Source organism: Bombus huntii, chromosome 3 (genome assembly GCF_024542735.1).
Source record: "Bombus huntii isolate Logan2020A chromosome 3, iyBomHunt1.1, whole genome shotgun sequence".
NCBI classification, from domain to species: domain Eukaryota; kingdom Metazoa; phylum Arthropoda; class Insecta; order Hymenoptera; family Apidae; genus Bombus; species Bombus huntii.
In genome coordinates, this window is record NC_066240.1 from 3060349 (window position 1) to 3080512 (window position 20164).

A 20164-nucleotide genomic window follows, 5' to 3' on the forward strand; every position below is an offset into this window, starting at 1 on the left:
CGAGCAACTATTCCTGATTTGAGCAACAACTGATTTCTTCAGAAAGGTAAACGAACGCCACCGAGGTAAGTAAAATTACCGATGAAAATTATTTGAAAAGTATTCGCGTTCTGTCGCCATATGGAAAACGTTGCAGTATTCGAATAACGAATATAGTATAACAAATATTACAGATAGAAAATGATTTAGTTTAATCTAGCAGAATGGCAATCTGGCAACGAGTCTCGTCACGCGATGTGCCAGCCGAAATGGTATAAACAGTTACGTGTCAGCTGACACAAAGCCCTAGAAAAGGGACCGTAGATGGGTGGCGGTGGAAGGTAAACTGGTAAGTCGTAGGGGATAGGGAAGGATAGATTAACCTGGTTAGATAAGGATCTAAAGAGAATGTGGCGGCATGATGGAGCCTCGAGGGTTAGCTGCAGGTGCGACGACGGTTGGTTGCAATAGTAGTTGCTTTCCTTTAAAGTAAGGCGAGCCTTTAATATCCTCCAGCAATTTCTAATATTACGCTTACTTGGGTAACGATAACAACTTTTTTCTCATTTCCTTCGATAAATTGCTTAAAGAATATTTTTACGTTCCATCGTACGATCGATTTCTTTCGTTTAGATCTGCCTTTTCTTTCGTCGCATCGTATAACAAAACGACGTATCTATTGTGATTTAAATTTTCCCTTCCTTTTCCCTTTCCCTTACATTTTTCACGTTTTCAGCAGCGTTTACTACAAACAGCGTGGAAAGGGTTGATTTGGTAGAAAAGAAGCAGAATAACGGGCAAGCAAAGTTGAGGCAGCAGCGTGCCTTTGTTGTTGGGAATTGCAGACGCGCGCAGATTCGCCGCGATTACGGTCTCGTGCGAATAAAGGCCAACGTCCTTGTCAGACCGTTGATCTCGACACTTATCGATATCGAGATGTACTTCTTTTTTTAGGGGACATCGACGATCGGACTATTATTCAATTTCCAAGACTCGTTTATTTCTGTCCTATTCTGTCGTCGGATTAAACCACGATCGAATCTTTCGATAACGTGAAATATGCCGTCCGAGTTAGAATTCCCGGGCCTAAGCCGAAACGATTTGTCGTTATCGTCGAGAGCGAACGGCAGTTTTACTCAAAACGGCTGATTCTAACGAAACTCGAATTTTTCATTTTGACCACGTTTTATGTTTACGGTAAACGTATGCAGGAGAAACGTACGGTAGTATAATAGTTGCCAAGACAAGTTTCCAGGCTCTGGTTTATTTTAACTGGGAAGCTCGGAAAACGAGAGGGTCATCGAAAACTCTGCGAAGATTAACTGAAATCGTTAAGAGTTAATTAGCGCGAAAACGTGACTTCGCAACTATAGCAGCGTATTACGGAATCGCAAGCTCCCAGGCGTTTATGCAAACCAAGTGAATTTTACTCGATTCACATAGGATATACGACATGCGTGATATACGACCGGCTTTACGCTTAACGATATTCGTAGTATTCGACTATGAATTTTCTCGTTCAGCTAACCGACAACCAGCCGAAGCTATCCACGGTGAGATTCGTAGTTTTCACGATCGTTTATTTTTCACGGAACAGGTAGAGTCTCGGAGGAATCGCTGAAAGAAGAACGGCGCCCAAGTGATGGTCGGAGAAAGAAAAGTTGGAGAAAGGAAAAAATATTGACTCGACCCTGTTTGCCTCGATCCGTCTGAATTTCATCTCACTTTCAGCGACGCGTATATAGTACGTATAGACGGGTTCTCGATCGACGTCGTCGCGACACACAGACGCTGTATTAACGGCACATTGATTCGGTCGCGAGCAGTGAAAAATAGTCGGACAACGGGAGGAAATGCATAATTGTGGAATCGAGCGTAGTTAGGTCACGGTTCCTATTTTTAGTCGGTACTGATTGTGAGTTCAAACGAAAGCAAAGGCCAGCCGTGTGTGTCCAACGTTTACTTTACGCCATCGCTCTACAGTCTACTGCCACTTCTTTCTCTTCCTCCCCTTTTCCCGCCCTCCTCCCACCCCCAATTCCCCCCTATTTTCTCTCTTTACTCTCTTTCTTTCTTTGTCAGGTACACAGAAACATACACACACGCGTACCGACTCTCTCTTTGCAGAGCTTTTGACACGACCCTTGATCCGACAAAGCTTCGGCGCGCCAAGCCACGGAAAAACGAGCTTCCACGCGTACCAAGCACACGTCAATTTTCTTTTTGTCACGTGTATAACCTTGTCATTGTTTTTTTAACGCCCTCGACGACCATGAGAGTGTGCTGCACTCCCCGAGAGCGCTAAATATATTATGGGTGGCGACGCGCGTGAAACCATACAGCATCGCGTTTCAAAGCGTGTGCGCGGGAAAAGCCGAATGACAAATGGTCGCGGGAGAAATACGAAAAGAAAACAAAAGAGCTAATGAGAATCGCGGCTCGTCGAAATTCGATTCTCCTTTTGATCCGCGCTGCTCGAGCGTCGTGTCGAGTCGTACGCTGAAACGATGATCTAGAATCATCGCGATGAAATATCTTTCAGTTACCAGCTAGGTCAACACGGTGTACTATTTTTATATATTCTTATCTAACGAACGAGTAAATAGATTTGAGAAAATATTGTATCGAGTATATTTCTTCAAAACATCTTTCACCTGTCAAAGATAAGCAGATATTACGATCACGTCGTTACACGGACGATCAACATGCACGATCGTTTGTTTTTATCGATCGCAATCTTGCGCATGATTCGGCTCGATTTGCTCGATTCCATCGGATTTTTCTGTGTACGACAGGGCAAATGTATGTCGAACGATTACAAACGATACGTTAGCGGATATGTTATTTAGCAAGTACAGGTCTTGCGTAACGCGTTTAACGATAAAGGACAGACCTTTTACAAGCCGCGTGCGATCGATAAATTTTGTATTTGAATGTTTTCAACGAGCTGCATTATCCACTGGTTTCAATTCACCGTGTTCTCGATTCAACGTCTTCTCCTGTCGTCCCATTTCTCGCCTTTTTTTCTCAGCCTTCCGTATCGCGATACCCGTGAAAAGTGCGTGAAATATTAAAATCCGGCCTTTAGGAAAATCTGCGAACAAAAGATCCGCGAAACGAATAAAGACGAGCACGATCCCTTGCCCCCAACTATGAAACGCGATGCAGTCATCGCGAGACGAGATTTCGATACAAAGTCGAAGATCGTAATTGTAAGATCGGAGCGATAAAATCGCGATCAAAGTGGAAGTACAAGTAGAGATCGAACGAAGAAGTGGCGACCTTCGCCGTAGATTTACCAGTTGACCTCGAACACGAAAATCCCATCTTCGATCTTGTGTGCATCCAGCGAGCTTAAGCCTATCGAAATTTATCACCAAACCTGGCAAACCTCTAGCCGACGTTAATCCGTCCCATATATACCCTGATATCCGTTTGTTGATCTTATCGTTGATCCGGTAGCTTCGTCGTCGTAACTCACGCGGACTAATACAACTATTGCGGAGCAATCTTTGTTTAAAATCGATCTCGTTCTTTTGCCAAGCTAACAGCTCTGGCAGGCAACAGCGCGATTTTTGTAAAAAATGCTGCAAACGGGAATACGCGCATCGATTTACGCGGATCGTCGATCAAGGCCCCTACTCGTTCGTACGATCGATCCATGTTTCTCCTATACGACCGATGTTTGCTGTTTGCACGACTTCGTCGTTCCGACCGACCGTTGTTTCGAGATCGTAGCTGCCTCGACAGTTGTCGCCCTTAATTAAAAAGGTTCCTGCTTACTTCCGCGCAAAAGAATGCCACTTTTAGCTGAAAATTATCGGCCGTGGAACAGCACAAAGGAATCTCGAGAATCATAGAGCTGCTGGAAGAACGCGAATCGTCTATGGATGGAGGATAACTTTGTTGGAGCCTTTGAACTCTTTCAAACGCGTTCGTATTGCAAAACAATTACTCGACGATCTTTCTTATCCCTTTTTACTTGAGCAAGGCGCACGATCGTAAGACGCCATTCGCTATCGCGAGAAATCATCTCTTATCAGTCCTTGAAGCGAAACGCTACGAGAAAAAGCGTTCGTTTCGATGCGCAACAACCGCGAGAAGGGATACGTTCGCTGTACATCGCATATTACATTAATCCTCGTGAAACGTGCAACGTAGGTGAGATTCCAAGAAACGGAGAATAAAACGAGGGACCAGGATTCTTTGAGACGAGAAAACGCGAAAAGAGAAAACAAGGATTGCTCGCGTCGCCCAGCCGCTGAAAATCGATCTTTTTCGAGTACAAGCGGCTGTACACGAGTTATCGTATCATCGGTTGCTTATCTCGGCTATCCAGCGAGCCTTTCTACAGGGAAATGGTCGGTGGAAAAATCCCGCCGGCAGGACTGATACAATTTTCTAGCGATTTTCGTCCGATACTCTTGGACTTCCGGTAGGATGACACGCTACAAAATATCATTGACCTTCGGTGCCGACTATGTTCAAATCTGGCGAATCGAGTGCGGTAAATTGCGCGATAGCCGATCGCGGAACGGTCGCAACGAAGCGAATTCCTTCACGGGAAAACTACAAAGGTAAACTTACGAATTTCTAAGAGAACAAGCACCGTCCCTGCTTCTTCTGCCCTTGCGTCCAGCTCGGCAACAAGCACCACGACGAGAACAGCGGCGACAAGCGGAATACGAGGTTTTAGCCGAAACGTGCGTGCTGCTGCTGCTGCTGCTGCTGCTTCGGCAGAGCCCTCCGTTTATTGGCCGCCTCTTTTTCTCGCTCAAATTCTCTCGACCTTGCTCGCTATTTTACCTTTCTCTTCCCTTTCTTCGATTATTTTCGTTATCTTACGTGACTCTTCATCGACGGCAAATTTTCCAACTCGAATCGGAAGGGCAAGTTGAACACCGACAACACGAATTAACGACGAACCAAACTGTACCTCGCTTATTACAACTCACGTGTGTTCCGCGAGCGAACAGTCGCTAAAACTTGATGGTTCGTGGTCGATGGCGAAGAGCTGAGAAACGACGGCAATGACGACGGCGACGACGACAACGACAACGACGACGACGACGACGACAACGACGACGGCGACGACGACGGCGGCGGCGGCGGCGACGACGACGACGACGACGATGACGACGATTTCGACGACGTAAATTGCAAGAATGAAAGGAATCGAAAGAACCACGCGAACAAGTAGGCCGGTTAACCGTTCAGGCCGCACTGACGAGTCGAGCCGTGGCAAGTAAGGGTGAACTGGTCTAGCATCCCCTCTCGGCTTTACCCCACTCTCACCCCATTCGGCTGGCGGTACACCACTCGGTTCCCTCTCTTGTGTTCAACCCCCAGCCGCTTCCCTCTAACACCCCTTTTCCTCCGTTTATTCACTCCCTCTTTCTTTTCCTTTTTCTCGCATCATCATCGTCGTTGTTGTCGTCTTCGTCGGCGTTCCATCCTTTTCCTTTTCTTCTTCTTCTTATTGCTCCCTTGCCTCTTCCCTTTCACCTTTATCCTGTTTTCATTACTTTCTTCATATCCACGCCAAATACTCCGACACGAGCTCTACCACCGCCACTCGCACACGCGCGTTTTCCCTGTACTCCTCTCGGATTCTCTTTTTCTCCTCTACTCTTTGCTCCTGCGTGTTTCGACCTCTCTCCGAGAAAGATGCGTATCCGCCTAACGTTCGAATATTTACCAGCCAGAAGGATATTCGTTTTCGATATGGAGAACCAAGGTCCGTGGCAAAACCATTTTACGTATGTCATTGTTTACAGCGATAAGTATCACGGTGGCGACGAATTTATAGGTTTATTTAGAAAGGAAAAAAACATGATCGCGCGCGGTCAATGTTAAAAAAAGAAAAAGTTGAGGCTTTGTAACGGCATTCTTCTCTTTATCGTCATCTATCCGCGGTGGCCTCGCTAATCCACTACTACCAATCAAATTCTATCTGCTCTCTCGTTTCACATACTCGCGCGGAACTTTGTCAAAAGGAAATCTTCGGGTATTTTTCTTCGTTCCCTAGCAGCTTACCCATTCACGATTTACTACGTATCGAGAGTTTATTTGCCGGCTTACCTTCGGCCTTGCATCTAACCTTCGTTCTCATTGCTCCGATTTCAGGCTTCCAATAACCAAGTATTTACGCCATGACGATCGATACCGCGCGAATTTCATGGCCACCTAAAATAGCCTTTTCGGATTTATGGAAATTCACGCTCCGCTCGTGTTTAGATAATTACCGTTGGCCACGTATCACTTCATGCACAGCCGATCAGCGCAATTGAATTTTTCGTCGTAGCTATTCTGAAACTGCGGGGTCTCTGCCTCGGAACGCAACGCTCCGATGCGACGATCCAAATATTTTCCACGATTCTCTCTTGTTCCTAGTTCGATCAGCGACGCAAGTCGACCGATGTAACGTAATTAAATGGTCATTTGTAGCGCTGCAATTGCACGGTACGTTATAAACGTAGGTGCTCGCCGCTAGCCCAATGAAATTGACATTTATCGTTGACCAATCGACGCGTCTGCGAAATTGTACAGGATCGTGCGATGAATTTCTTAAATCGCGAAAGCAGAGTTGTTATTCCTTAAATAAAGAACCACCAGGGTTATCGGTATTGTTGTTTCTTAATTTTTTATTTAGATATTTATCAGCCGAATCGATCGATTCCGATATCGCGCATAGGATAAGAGATCTTACAACTCGAGTGTACGATACTGACTTGTATATAAGGAACGACGTATTAACTAGCCGTGATATGCAGAAGAGTCGGATAGTGGTCGTGTAATTTATCAAAGCCAAGTGAGTATCTTGATGATCCGAGTACTGTTGGTTCTACTTGGGGAGTGGGGTTTTATATTTGCATAAAAAAAACGTTTAAATTCCGCGTTAAAGCGAAATATTTCAGTCTTAATTGTCTACTTGTAAACCGCGTATTCTCTTTCACCCTCAGCAAGATGCGTTTTCTCGTGCCGATATTAGCCATCGTGTTGGTCACCTATCACACGTTCCAGCCCCACGTAGCCGACGCGCGACGTAAGTGAAATATTTTTGCTTTGCGACTTCGATTTAATCAAAAGCGAATTCCAAACTAAAAAGACGAATCGTTTCTCCTCATTAAGAAACCGGAGAGTACAATGCGTACAAATCAGGTCAACTTCGAGGATTTCTCGAGGAATTTAAGAAGACGATGAAGAAAGGAGATGCAAAACATGGTGTTCCTGTTCTCGACCCTTTCATGAGCAAGCACGAGCATATAGATCTCAAGGAAAAGGGATTGTTCTCGTAAGCATATGTTTCGTGCATTAATTACGAAAAGAGAATCAAATGACATTAACCGACATCGATTTTCCCCTTTTTCGAACAGAGCAAAAGGAGACCTGGACAACTTACGCGTAGCTGGTTTATCCGACTATCAAGTAAATCAAGGTGATTTCACGATAGCTGGTCTTAAAGCCAACGTAGCACTTCTATTCAGGCAAATTAACATTATGACTCGCTACAATGTGAGTGGTACACTCATCGATGAAATTTCCTACTACGGACGTGGAAACCTCGCGTAAGTTTCTCTCAATTATTTTCTTTTATACACGTTTTATACAATGAATATAATAGCTTAGCCAGCATGCAGAAGCGCGTAAAACGTTTAGATCTTTTTAGAAAACGAATATCTTTTTACTACGCAAGTAACCGCATCTTTGAATAAAACGATAAAGCTTGGCAGCGCACCAGAGTTCGAAAAAACATTTATGTTCCGTCGAGAACACGCTCGCAGTCGGTTTTGCAGTTTCCTAACGTCAGTAAGCCAGTATTACCGAAACAGACTATCAACGCCCCCTGTCAGTAATTTCTATAATTTGCACATTGCATGAGCTACGTTTGATCGATATTTTCGAATCGCAATTGAAAAGCCAACTGAATTTTTTCGAATTTCAGCCTCGTCATTAGGCAACTTAATGTGACGGCAGACCTGAAACTGGGGGTAAAGAACGAGAGAATGCAAGTTTCGAACCTCGTAATCCATGCTCATGTAAAGGAATTCGATGTAAGTGTTGTATATGATTATAGTGCGGATTTTTATGCAAATTGATATCATTATAGACGCAACTATAAAAACAGAACTTGAATAGAGATCTGTCTTATCTTTAAAAACTATAACAAGTTAGATATTTTATACATTCTTATACATGTTTGTATTATAAAATATCGCATAAATGCATAAAAATCCACAGTTTACATATAATCCTGCAACAACCAGTGCTTCGGTGCTCCTGAAAGCCCGAATGGCTAACTTTGAAATGTTTACAGTGCGTTATCACCGGATTATACGACGACGAAAATTTGTCCAGAGTTATAAGCAGATCCATCACAAAGATGGTACCAGATTTGCTCGAGAAGTATCAAAATAGAATATCGCAATACGTGAGTAAGGTTGCTACAAATGTGATGAACAACATTCTGAAACAGTATACGCTGAAGGACTTGTTGGACATAATTGGCCATTAATCGATAATTCTAAATATATTTCCCTACATCTAGCAAATAAATTGGAGTAAACATAAACCTCTATTCATTTCCTTGATTTATGTCGAAGCAATTCACTTCAGTTCAGCCATAAAAAGGAGTGTGTCGAATACAAGCTGTGGCGGAAGTTAACCTTGGAAAATATTCGAGCTTTTAGCTGCGACTCCTTTCTTCGATCAGTCATTATCTCGCCACGGTAGATTAAGAAACGTTGCAAACTTTCCAGCAAGAAAGCGGCGGTCTGAAAATTTGTTGGTAACCGATCAATTCTCGGATTTTCTTGTCCGCAGTTTCATCCGTTACGTTAACTCGTTGCCTTTCCTCCACTAATCCAGCCCAGATCTCCTAAATCCGCGATGCGCCTTTAATCGACGTAATTAGTTGAAAATCGATGGGAAACCGATGTACCGAGAAAGATAAGCTCATTTTCTGCGACGAACGAAGGGAACAGTATTGCGATTGATTTTAGATTTCGTTGTTTCGACCGTTCGGTAACGAATATACAGGTGTCATCGAACTGATGGAACAAACCGAAAGAAGGCGGATCTTCATGAAAAAATAAGTCGATAAAGTAGGGTGACATTCTTTTATCCGAGGATTTGGTTCCAAAAAGATCGAGTTCGAAAATTTGTCAAGTATACTTGAATTTGGCTAATTATCGACAAGGTGTGAGTAAACAATCAATGGAATAAATAAGTGAAATAAAATTTTTTCATTCTGGGCATCATTTTTAGTACACCTCTAACAAAGTCTTAATTCACTTTTGTTGGAAACAATGCGTATTGTGAAAATGGCTTATTCCGCACTTTCGACTTATTTTTTCGCGTAGAATCAGTACCTGCTAGCGTGTATCATTAGTTCAGTAACGGCCTGTGTTCGGCTTCGTAAAGTTCGCATAACCTCCAAATGCAGAGACTAGGAGCTCTCTGTTTGAAAGGAATTTAATTATATCACTTATAGAAAAATGAACTATTGACTTATGCGGTCTCTTTGATATCAACTGCGAAAGCACGGAGTAACTTGGGCCAACTGAACTTCAACGTGTACCGTGCGACTTCCTTTGATGCCGATTAGTTACGAACTGTCAAGGTGGAAATTTCGAGACAGACTAAAATAAAAGTTTTTAAAATGTCGTGACTCTTACAGGAGGTTACACGAAATATTTCTCCTCTTTATGGTGCACCACGAGTTGTGACAAGAGCAGCAAGTGTCTGTTGAATGAAATTTATTTGTTGGTTATCGAATCGCGAAAGAAAAGATTCTTGCGGATTATAATGGTCGACATCGTCGCCGTATGAAACTGTTGAAGTAATTACTTCTAGCAAAACTGTACATCTTTTTCTTTCGTATACCCGTGATCTGGACATCGCCGTTACGGAAAAAATAGAATTTAGTGAAGCAAAATATTTAAAAAAGTAGAGGACCATATTATTGCGTCCTTGAATATGAATGTTGTTTTGGATTACAAGGTCTAGAAACAAAAGAGTTATAAGTAGATTTTTATTGCTGTTTCTTGTAACTTTCATCTAGAGTTACACACCAAGATTAATTTTTTGGTAATATCCTTTGTTATAAATGTATCAACGTGCTCCCTAATAACTCCTATTGTAATGTAACACTGCTAGAGTAAGGATCTGGATCAGCATACACTAACCCTGTATCTACACTTACTTCAATATATATTTCTTTTACAGATTCATCCACGCGTTCCTCAATCAGATCACCTCAACAAAAAATAATTAAGCAATATGATTCACGTTGACAGGTAAAACGTTGATAACTTTGTCTCTGATCTGTCACGGTATATCTTTTCCAAGAAGGTCGATGATGTAATTGAGATTAACTATAACGTTATCAGCGTCTTATACGACTAAATAATAGGGTGAATCGTTTGCGAACGGGCACACGCACGATTCTCACGGCAACGAACCGTTTAGTTCTACTCCGTCGATTTTCTTTTTTTTCCTTTTTGTTAAAAAATGAGAGGAGATTTTTTGTTAAAAAATCGTCGAGAAACGTCATGCCTGAACGTGTAATCTGAAATTGAAGTTGGCCTCATACGCAGTGAGAAAATAAACGTTCTATCAAACAATGCCTACATCCATGTGCTCTTTCGATTGTTGCAACTCGTTTTAATAGAGTCGTGTCGTGCAGACAAAACAAAGATGCTTGCCGCGTTATTCCCGCGAGGGAAAAGCTTTGAAACCGTAAACGAACGAAGAAAATAGGCGAACCTGAATTCTGCCAGAAATAGGTTTGAAACTTAATTCCCGTGATACACGGTGTAGCACGGAAAAGTGGCGAGGAAAAACGGGTCGGTTCGAAGAAAACCAGTTGAATTGGAACGCGAAACAAGCGGCGGAGCAGACAGCTGACAATTACAGTAGTCGAATAAGCGAGACGGCTTCCTTCGAGGTACACCTGTGAATCTCACGAAAGTAAAAACGACCCGCGCCGTCTAAGGACTAATCTCGTAACGGCGCGGCGACTTCTTTTTCACAACGTACAGCCGCCTGACACCCGGTATGTGCAGGCCAGGAACGCTTGTAAGTGGCGTGTGTGCCGTGTAATTACGAATTCTCCGTAAATCGAGGAAAACGGGTAACATACCGTGAGGAGTTTCTCATTTCCGTTGAAACGTCAATATAGTCGCGGCAGATAGATATATACGAGGACAAAGGTTCGCGGTTGCCTCTCTGCCTTGCGTGAAAATGCTTTACCGGTTGTTAGAACGCGTGTCCGACCACCACTAGGTAGTTTGTCGTTATTTAGATACAGAAACGATACGCGACTAAATCTAAGTACTTGAGTATATATGAATAGGGAGGATATCATACTCGCCGATAGATAGAATATAGGAGAAACGAATGTTCTCTCTCCGACAATTCTGACTCGGAAACCTACAGGATGTAAAATAGAACCAATAACATCATGATTGGGTACTATGACCTTACGCGAGTTAACGTCGATTACACGCAGCGTATGTTATACTGTTTTAATTGCACAAGATTTCAATAAAGGCTACCGGTCATATAGCCTTTCTCGGCTTTTTCGATGTCTCTTCTCAGAATGCGTATCGTCGTCTTAATCAGGAAACTCGTACTGTCTCTACGCTTGGATGCGCCTTAACACCATTAATTGAGGGGAGATTAATTTCGTTACGTACACCGTGATCTCGGAACTCTAATTGATAACATGACTGTTCTTTGAACTCTGTTTAAGAGGGGTTGATTCTTGACAAATTTTGCAAAATAACTACGAAAACCGTCCTGTAGCCGTATAATTAAAGGAGTCCTTATATACCCATATTTACAAACGAAATCCTTTCAAGTTTCTAGCTTGTGGACGCGATCATATCGATATATTAGTTGGACAACACGGAAAATACCGGCTACGTAGTAGCACTCCTGGTTTGTAACTTGTTAAGAGGCACGTAACGTTCGATGTCTGCGACCTACAATCTGGTCGATGGGTATTCTCCTTGAGACATGGCGTCGCATGAACGAATTATGTTTTGCTAGATTACGTTCATCGTCGGCACGCATAAAAGTTGTTCCCATGTGTCGTGGTTGTACGCGCGTAAATGCTGCGGGTCTGGCTACGATCATCCGGCATAATCGTTGCCACACGACACGAAACGACTGACCGCATACTCGAATTCGCAGAATGCAAGTCAGCGGCAGCCGCGTGTACACGAGTGAGCGTACGAAGAACGTTGTACCCGTTGCTACCAAATCGTAGACGATAAGCAACGTAGTAACAAATTGAAACGTTCGAAACTATGTAACTCGCTGCCAAACGTAGTGGTCATCCTATGCTATTCGATTCTCACACCTATGGAGAAGTTATTAATAATTAAAATCTTCAGACATTGAGCGATAGAAGAATAGTGTCTGATATCTTGTTTACAAGTAAAATAACCGAAGGTTTTATATCTTGTCCCGCGATCGTCCAATTATTTTCTTTAAATGTATTTACCTTTAAGATATTTCAGAAGTAACATTTTTTACACACAAAACATTACTTATGGATATTCTAACATTTTTAAATAATTTTGCACGGAGTGAGTGTCTATCTACACCAAATCTGTCCACCAGAACGTACATATTTGGTCAAACCCTAGCATTCTTAAGATGTTGCTTTGCATTAGTACATATATTATAATTATTTATAGTCATTCTTAGCTTACGCTTAAATGTTTATGTCTAACTCTCTCTTCCTTTCCTTCCCTTTTTTGTACAAATATATACATACATTCACGTTTATTTTCTGCCAGAGTGTTTATCCTATAAATAGATAAATATATAAGTATGGATCATAATTTTCTAAGATCGAACCGAGCTTTCATTGTCTTAAATATCACATCGATGTAAATGTATTGGAAGTAACTTATAGAAGTTAATATGGCATGCACGCATGCGATGATTAATATGCAGGAATTCGTTGAGCAATATCGCACGTGCCAGTTGCTTTCAAGAGAATCTTATCCGCACAAATTATCTGTTCGCGACATTGTTAAATACATTTATTTACAGTTTATCATATTCGTGGAAACTTATATTCTAATCTAACTTCTTTCGTAATCAAATATCTGTTGGAGCGCCCTCTGAACGGTCGAGTAGAGGGACGTAGAGGGAGTAGAAGGAGTGCCGTAAACTCGTACCGATTTGCCAAATATTTTATTGCATTACATACAAAAATACGGACATTCTTTGGTTACTTATTTATACGCGTGTACACATCCACTCGCTATTCAAACCGTTTACTTTTGAGTGTCGAGTAAAAGCAATGTCAATAACGCAAGAGTCTCGCTCAAACGTGCCCACCTAGTTTACCACACGTTTTCTTTCAGAAATTTTGTCGTCACGAATAACAAGAAGAAGATAGCGTGATGTTAAGTACGTTTTTTTCTCTTACCTTGGGAAAGCGTTCGATAATTTACGGATTCGTAATTTTCCTTCTAATTTAATCGTCGGCATATCTGCTTCGGCTAAATAGATTGACAACGTGAGAATAAATCTAATGGACATTATGTCAAATTGATCCTGAAACGAGAATTTTGTAAGAGATGTATCGATTTATCGATTGCATCAGAGAAAAGCGTCCTCTAATTCCTACGGATATATCTCGATTAAACGAGTCATAACATTTGCGTGGCATGTGCGTAGCTTGGATAACTACCGAATCGCATATGAAAAAGAAAAAGAATCGGCTATACCTTTTTGGGAGAAACACAACGGGCAGTTTCACGAAATCGTAGCACAATCAGTGTCTCGTCGAAGATGGCCGAGGAGAACCGGAAGCAACCGAAGGGCGCATGGCAACAAGCGGCTCGTTTTAAACTCGTGGTCCGTGCTTTACTGGAAGTTATCAAAGCAATGGGATGACAGTTAGCCGTCAACCTTCAGAGTGGGTGTATCGTTTGTATATTACATTGAATATTACTTGATGAACATAAATTATGCTACGACAGTTCTCCTAGGTTTTGATGTTCATTATCTTTCGTCTTCCAAGAAATAGTACGCGATAGGATTTACGGTTTGTTTCCGAGTGATAGGTGTGATAGGTATCTCTTGATAAGTGTCGAAGCATCGAGACGTTCATCGAAATGTTGGATTAAACCGACGGATAGAAGAAGCTTGTGTAAATTCGAGTTTAAACGTGGCATAATATTCGCGTGGCATGTACATAGTCTTGAAAACTGCTAAAACGCATATAGTAGAAAACCAGCTATACCTTTTTTGGGAGAAATAACGGACGCTGACACGCGACCGTGGCACAGCTGTAGAATTGAGTTTCTTGAATCACGACTGCCGAATTATCACCCCCTGTAATAAAGAACGACCAAGGGAATTAGCATTGTTGCTTCTTTATCTTTTAATTATTTTTTTATTAATCACGTGGGCCGATTGTATATCGTGCAGATAAGATATTAATACATGAAATAAGAGACATAAAACAAGAGTACGAAACTGACTCATATATAAGGAGCGATGTATTGAGGATCAATTTATTATAACATATTGTCAGGTAATATCGTGTAATTTATCAAAGCTAAATATTATCTCGATTATCGGAAGACTATACTTTATATTAGCACAAAAAAACATTTAACATCTACGTAAATCCGAAATACTTCGGTTTTAATTGTCTACTTTCTAGTTGTGATCTTGTTTCGGTTTTATTATCTGTTACGCAGTCATGTTGGGCAACATGTTCTGTAAGTAGAATAGTTTTTGCTTTGCGGCTTTGATTTAATCAAAAATGAGTTCGATTTATAGAAAATAAATCGTTTCTGCTTATTAAGTAGCCGGAACGAGCACTATGTTTCAGTCGGGACAACTTAATGGATTTCTCGAGAAATTTAAGGAGATGATGGAAGAAGGAGATGAAAATCTTGGTATTCCGGTTCTTGAACCATTAGTGATGGAGCACCTGGATATAGATTGGAAGATAAGGACATTGTTCTCGTACGCATATGTTTCGTGTATTAATTACGGAAAGAGAATCAAATGACATTAACCGACATCGGTCTTCGTCTTCTTCAAACAGAGCAGAAGGATATCTAGAGAATTTACGCATAGATGGTTTGTCTAACTATACAGTAAAGCGGGCTGATTTCACGATGGCTGATTTTAAAGGCAAAGTAAATCTTCTGTTCCACGAAATTAAAATTGAGACTGGCTACGATGTGACAGGTACATTCCTCGATGAAGATGTGGAGGGATGTGGAGACCTCGCGTAAGTTTCTTTCAATTATTTCCTTTTATACACGTTTTATACAATGAATATAATAGCTTAGCTAGCATGCAGAAGCGCGTAGATTTATAACACTCGATTCGCGCTTTATCTTCGATCTCTGTAAAACGTTTAGATATTTTTAGAAAACGAATACCTTCTTACTACACAAATAAACGCATCTTTTAATAAATCGGTAAAGCTTGCAAGCGCACCACCTTTCGAAAACACATTTATGATCCGTCGAGAACACACTCGCAGTCGGTTTTACAGTTTCCTAACGCTAGTAAAACAGTATTGCCGAAACGGACCAGCAACGCTCGGAAATTTCTTCAGTTTATAAATTGTGTAAACTACTCCTGACCGCCGATTAAAAAGGCAACTGCATTTTTTCTAACTTCAGCCTCCGCATTGAGGGACTTAAAGTGAAGGCGGACCTGCAATTAGAGATAAAGGAAGGGAGGCTGTACGTATCAAACCTGGAATTGCGGGTCAAAGTAAGGGAATTCGACGTAAGTGTTGTATATGATTACAGTGCCGATTTTGATGCAAATCGATGTTCTTATGGACGCAACTATAGACACAGAACCTAAAGAGGGATTTGCCTTATCTATAAAAATTACAACAAATACGTTCTTAAATACCACATAAATGTATAAAAATCCGCAGTTTATATATGATCCTGTAACAACTAGTGCTTCGGTGATCCTGAAAGTCCGAATGGCTAATTTTAAAATATTTCCAGTGTAATATCTCCGAATTATACGTCAACGATGATTTGTCCGAGAATATAAGCGAAACCATCACTGAGGAGGCCCCCAATTTCCTCGAGGAGAATCAAGATCTAATATCGCAATACCTGAGTAAGATGCTGAGGAAGTTGATAAACAATATACTAAAGAAATATACGGTGGTAAACTTGTTGGACATGATTTCCGGTTAATCGATAATTCTAAATACTCTTTCGTACTTCTAACAAATAAATTGGAGTAAACATAAAATCTCTGTTTATTTCCTTGCTCTATATCGAAAGAATTTACTGCAGTTCAATGATCAAAACGAGTGTGACGAATACAAGCTGTGGCGGAAGTTAACCTTGGAAAATATTCGAGCTTTTAGCTGCGACTCCTTTCTTCGATCAGTCATTATCTCGCCACGGTCGATTAAGAAACGTTGCAAACCTTCCAGCAAGAAAGCGGCGGTCTGAAAATTTGTTGGTAACCGATCAATTCTCGGATTTTCTTGTCCGCTGTTTCATCCGTTACGTTAACTCGTTGCCTTTCCTCCACTAATCCAGCCCAGATCTCCTAAATCCGCGATGCGCCTTTAATCGACGTAATTAGTTGAAAATCGATGGGAAACCGATGTACCGAGAAAGATAAACTCATTTTCTGCGACGAACGAAGGGAACAGTATTGCGATTGATTTTAGATTTCGTTGTTTCGACCGTTCGGTAACGAATATACAGGTGTCATCGAACTGATGGAACAAACCGAAAGAAGGCGGATCTTCATGAAAAAATAAGTCGATAAAGTAGAGTGACATTCTTTTATCCGAGGATTTGGTTCCAAAAAGGTCGAGTTCGAAAATTTGTCAAGTATACTTGAATTTGGCTAATTATCGACAAGGTGTGAGTAAACAATCAATGGAATAAATACGTGAAATAAAATTTTTTCATTCGGGGCATCATTTTTAGTACACCTCTAACAAAGTCTTAATTCACTTTTGTTGGAAACAATGCGTATTGTGAAAATGGCTTATTCCGCACTTTCGACTTATTTTTTCGCGTAGAATCAGTACCTGCTAGCGTGTATCATTAGTTCAGTAACGGCCTGTGTTCGGCTTCGTAAAGTTCGCATAACCTCCAAATGCAGAGACTAGGAGCTCTCTGTTTGAAAGGAATTTAATTATATCACTTATAGAAAAATGAACTATTGACTTATGCGGTCTCTTTGATATCAACTGCGAAAGCAGGAGTAACTTGGGCCAACTGAACTTCAACGTGTACCGTGCGACTTCCTTTGATGCCGATTAGTTACGAACTGTCAAGGTGGAAATTTCGAGACGGACTAAAATAAAAGTTTTTAAAATGTCGTGACTCTTACAGGAGGTTACACGAAATATTTCTCCTCTTTATGGTGCACCACGAGTTGTGACAAGAGCAACAAGTGTCTGTTGAATGAAATTTATTTGTTTGTTATCGAATCGCGAAAGAAAAGATTCTTGCGGATTATAATGGTCGACATCGTCGCCGTATGAAACTGTTGAAGTAATTACTTCTAGCAAAACTTTACATCTTTTTCTTTCGTATACCCGTGATCTGGACATCGCCGTTACGGAAAAAATAGAATTTAGTGAAGCAAAATATTTAAAAAAGTAGAGGACCATATTATTGCATCCTTGAATATGAATGTTGTTTTGGATTACAAGGTCTAGAAACAAAAGAGTTATAAGTAGATTTTTATTGCTGTTTCTTGTAACTTTCATCTAGAGTTACACACCAAGGTTAATTTTTTGATAATGTCCTTTGTTATAAATGTATCAACGTGCTCCCTAATAACTCCTATTGTAATGTAACACTGCTAGAGTAAGGATCTGGATCAGCATACACTAACCCTGTACCTACACTTACTTCAATATATATTTCTTTTACAGATTCAACCACGCGTTCCTCAATCAGATTACCTCAACAAAAAATAATTAAGCAATATGATTCACGTTGACAGGTAGAACGTTGATAACTTTGTCTCTGATCTGTCACGGTGTATCTTTTCCAAGAAGGACGATGATGTAATTGAGATTAACTATAACGTTATCAGCACATTATACGACTAAATGATAGGGTGAACCGTTTGCGAACGGGCACACGCACGAGTCTCACGGCAATGGACCGTTTAGTCTTACTCTGTCCTTTTTCCTTTCTTTTTCTTTTTGTTAAAAAATGTGAGAAAGCACCTCGCACCGGAGGAAGAGAAGAAAATTAATTGATAAATAAATCGGCGGAGCTGTATAAATTGTCGAGAAACGTCATGACTCCACGTGCAATCTGAAATTGAATTTGGCGTCGTACGCAGCGAGGAAATTAACGTTCTATCAAACACTGCCTACATCCGTATGCTCTTTCGATTGTTGCAACCCGTTTTAATAGAATCGTGTCGTGCAGACAAAACACAGATGCTTGCCGCGATATTCCCGTGAGCGAAAAGCTTTAGGACCGTAAACGATCGAAGAAAATAGGCGAACCTGAATTCTGCCAGAAATAGGTTTGAAACTTAATTCCCGCTGTACACGGTGTAGCGCGGAAAAATGGCGAGGAAAAACGGAGCGGTTCGAAGAAAACCAGTTGAATTGGAACGCGAAATAAGCGGCGGAACAGACAGCTGACAATTACAGTAGTCGAATAAGCGAGACGGCTTCCTTCGAGGGACACCTGTGAATCTCACGAAAGTAAAAACGACCCGCACCGTCTAAGGACTAATCTCGTAACGGCGCGGCGACTTCTTTTTTCACAACGTACAGCCGCCTGACACCCGGTATGTGCAGGCCAGGAACGCTTGTAAGTGGCGTGTGTGCCGTGTAATTACGAATTCTCGGTAAAGCGAGGAAAACGGGCAACATACCGTGAGGCGTTTCTCATTTCCGTTGAAACGTCGATATAGCGACGACGGAGAGATATATACGAGGACAAAGGTTCGCGGTTACCTCTCAGCCTTGCGTGAAAATGCTTTACCGGTTGTTAGAACGCGTGTCCGACCACCGTCAGGTAGTTTGTCGTTATTTAGGTACAAGAACGATACGCGACTAAATCTAAGTACTTGAGTATATATAAATAGGGAGGATAGCATACTCGCCGATAGATAGATAGATAGATACAATATAAGAGAAACTGATGTTCTCTCTTCGATAATTCTGACTCGGAAACATACAGGATGAAAAATAGAATCAATAACATCGTGATTGGGTACTATGACCTTACGCGAGTTAACATCGGTTACACGCAGCGTATGTTATACTGTTTTAATTGTACAAGATTTCAATAAAGCCCACCGGTCATATAGCCTTTCTCGGCTCTTTCGATATCTCTTCTCAGAATGCGTATCGTCGTCTTAATCAGGAAACTCGTACTGCCTCTACGCTTGGATGCGCCTTAACACCATTAATTAAGGGGAGATTAATTTCGTTACGCACACCGTGATCTCGGAACTCTAATTGATAACATGACTGTTCTTTGAAGTCTGTTCAGGGGGGGTTTGCTTCTTGTCAAATTTTACAGAACGACTACGAAAACCGTTTTATAGCCGTATAATTAGAGGAGTCTTACCTAAATTTACAACCGAAAACCTTTCGTGTTTCTGGCTTGTGGACGCGATCATATCGATATCACAGTAGTTCTATCATCGTACTCGATATCTTTGCTGATAAGTGCATCTTTCGATGATTCATTTCGAAATAAAACCGATTACACGCGATACACTGTATTAAATGCTATGTTTTAATGTAACCGTTCCAACAAGATGATGTCAAGGACGGACGAAAACGGTCGATCCCACACGGTGACAACTTAGGCAGATTAATTTCAGAGGACGATAAACAACGCGTTGGACAACACGGAAAATACCGGCTACGTAGTAGCACTCCTGGTTTCGAACTTGTTGAGAGACACGTAACGTTCCATGTTTACGACCTATAATCTGGTCGATGGGTATTCTCTTTGAGACACGGCGCCGCATGAACGAATTACGTTTTGCTCAAAAGAAGCGAATAAGAATTAGGAATCGAAGAAATCGATCGGACAAAGTCCGACAACCTCCTCCGTTACATTTTCGAATTGAGATGAAGTCGCGTTAACCGATCGTTTTAACCGATAGCGATATACCGTAGAGTAAAGGATTTGTTTTTAAAGGTATAAATAAA

The 20164-nt window shown here is 41.4% G+C and overlaps 3 protein-coding genes and 2 long non-coding RNA genes across 8 annotated transcripts in view; 2 read left to right on the plus strand and 3 right to left on the minus strand.

Moving 5' to 3' along the window:
- Positions 1-5540, minus strand: part of LOC126864281 (acetylcholinesterase-like) — a 38016-nt gene extending 32476 nt beyond the window's left edge. Inside the window, exon 1 of one of the 2 annotated variants that reach the window (XM_050615478.1) lies at positions 4567-5540. The gene's annotated coding sequence lies outside the window, so the exon portion shown is untranslated. The remainder of the gene's footprint in view (positions 1-4566) is intronic. The other variant, XM_050615477.1, reaches the window with a different exon arrangement.
- Positions 5541-6863: 1323 nt separating this feature from the next.
- LOC126864316 (uncharacterized) lies at positions 6864-8551 on the plus strand. Its single transcript, XM_050615582.1, has 5 exons — positions 6864-7024; positions 7111-7273; positions 7356-7547; positions 7925-8033; positions 8297-8551. Exons 1-5 carry the CDS (start codon positions 6946-6948, stop codon positions 8492-8494), a joined length of 741 nt encoding a protein of 246 aa, XP_050471539.1. The 5' UTR covers positions 6864-6945; the 3' UTR covers positions 8495-8551.
- LOC126864336 (uncharacterized) lies at positions 8394-19023 on the minus strand. Its single transcript, XR_007689123.1, has 2 exons — positions 17232-19023; positions 8394-9541 (listed from the first exon to the last, which is right to left on the minus strand). It is a non-coding gene; the product is annotated as an uncharacterized LOC126864336 (long non-coding RNA).
- On the minus strand, positions 13175-13700 carry LOC126864343 (uncharacterized). The gene is made up of 2 exons (XR_007689133.1): positions 13430-13700; positions 13175-13338 (listed from the first exon to the last, which is right to left on the minus strand). It is a non-coding gene; the product is annotated as an uncharacterized LOC126864343 (long non-coding RNA).
- On the plus strand, positions 13895-16251 carry LOC126864322 (uncharacterized). Of its 3 annotated transcripts, none has more exons than XM_050615594.1 (5): positions 13895-14732; positions 14820-14982; positions 15065-15253; positions 15654-15762; positions 15996-16251. In XM_050615594.1, the coding sequence occupies exons 1-5, from the start codon at positions 14714-14716 to the stop codon at positions 16191-16193; spliced, it is 678 nt and encodes a 225-aa protein (XP_050471551.1). In that variant the 5' UTR covers positions 13895-14713; the 3' UTR covers positions 16194-16251. The 3 variants fall into 3 exon arrangements, with proteins under 3 accessions (XP_050471551.1, XP_050471552.1, XP_050471553.1); XM_050615595.1 differs by having other exon boundaries at positions 14823-14982; XM_050615596.1 differs by having other exon boundaries at positions 13896-14744; positions 14823-14982.
- Positions 19024-20164: the final 1141 nt, after the last annotated feature.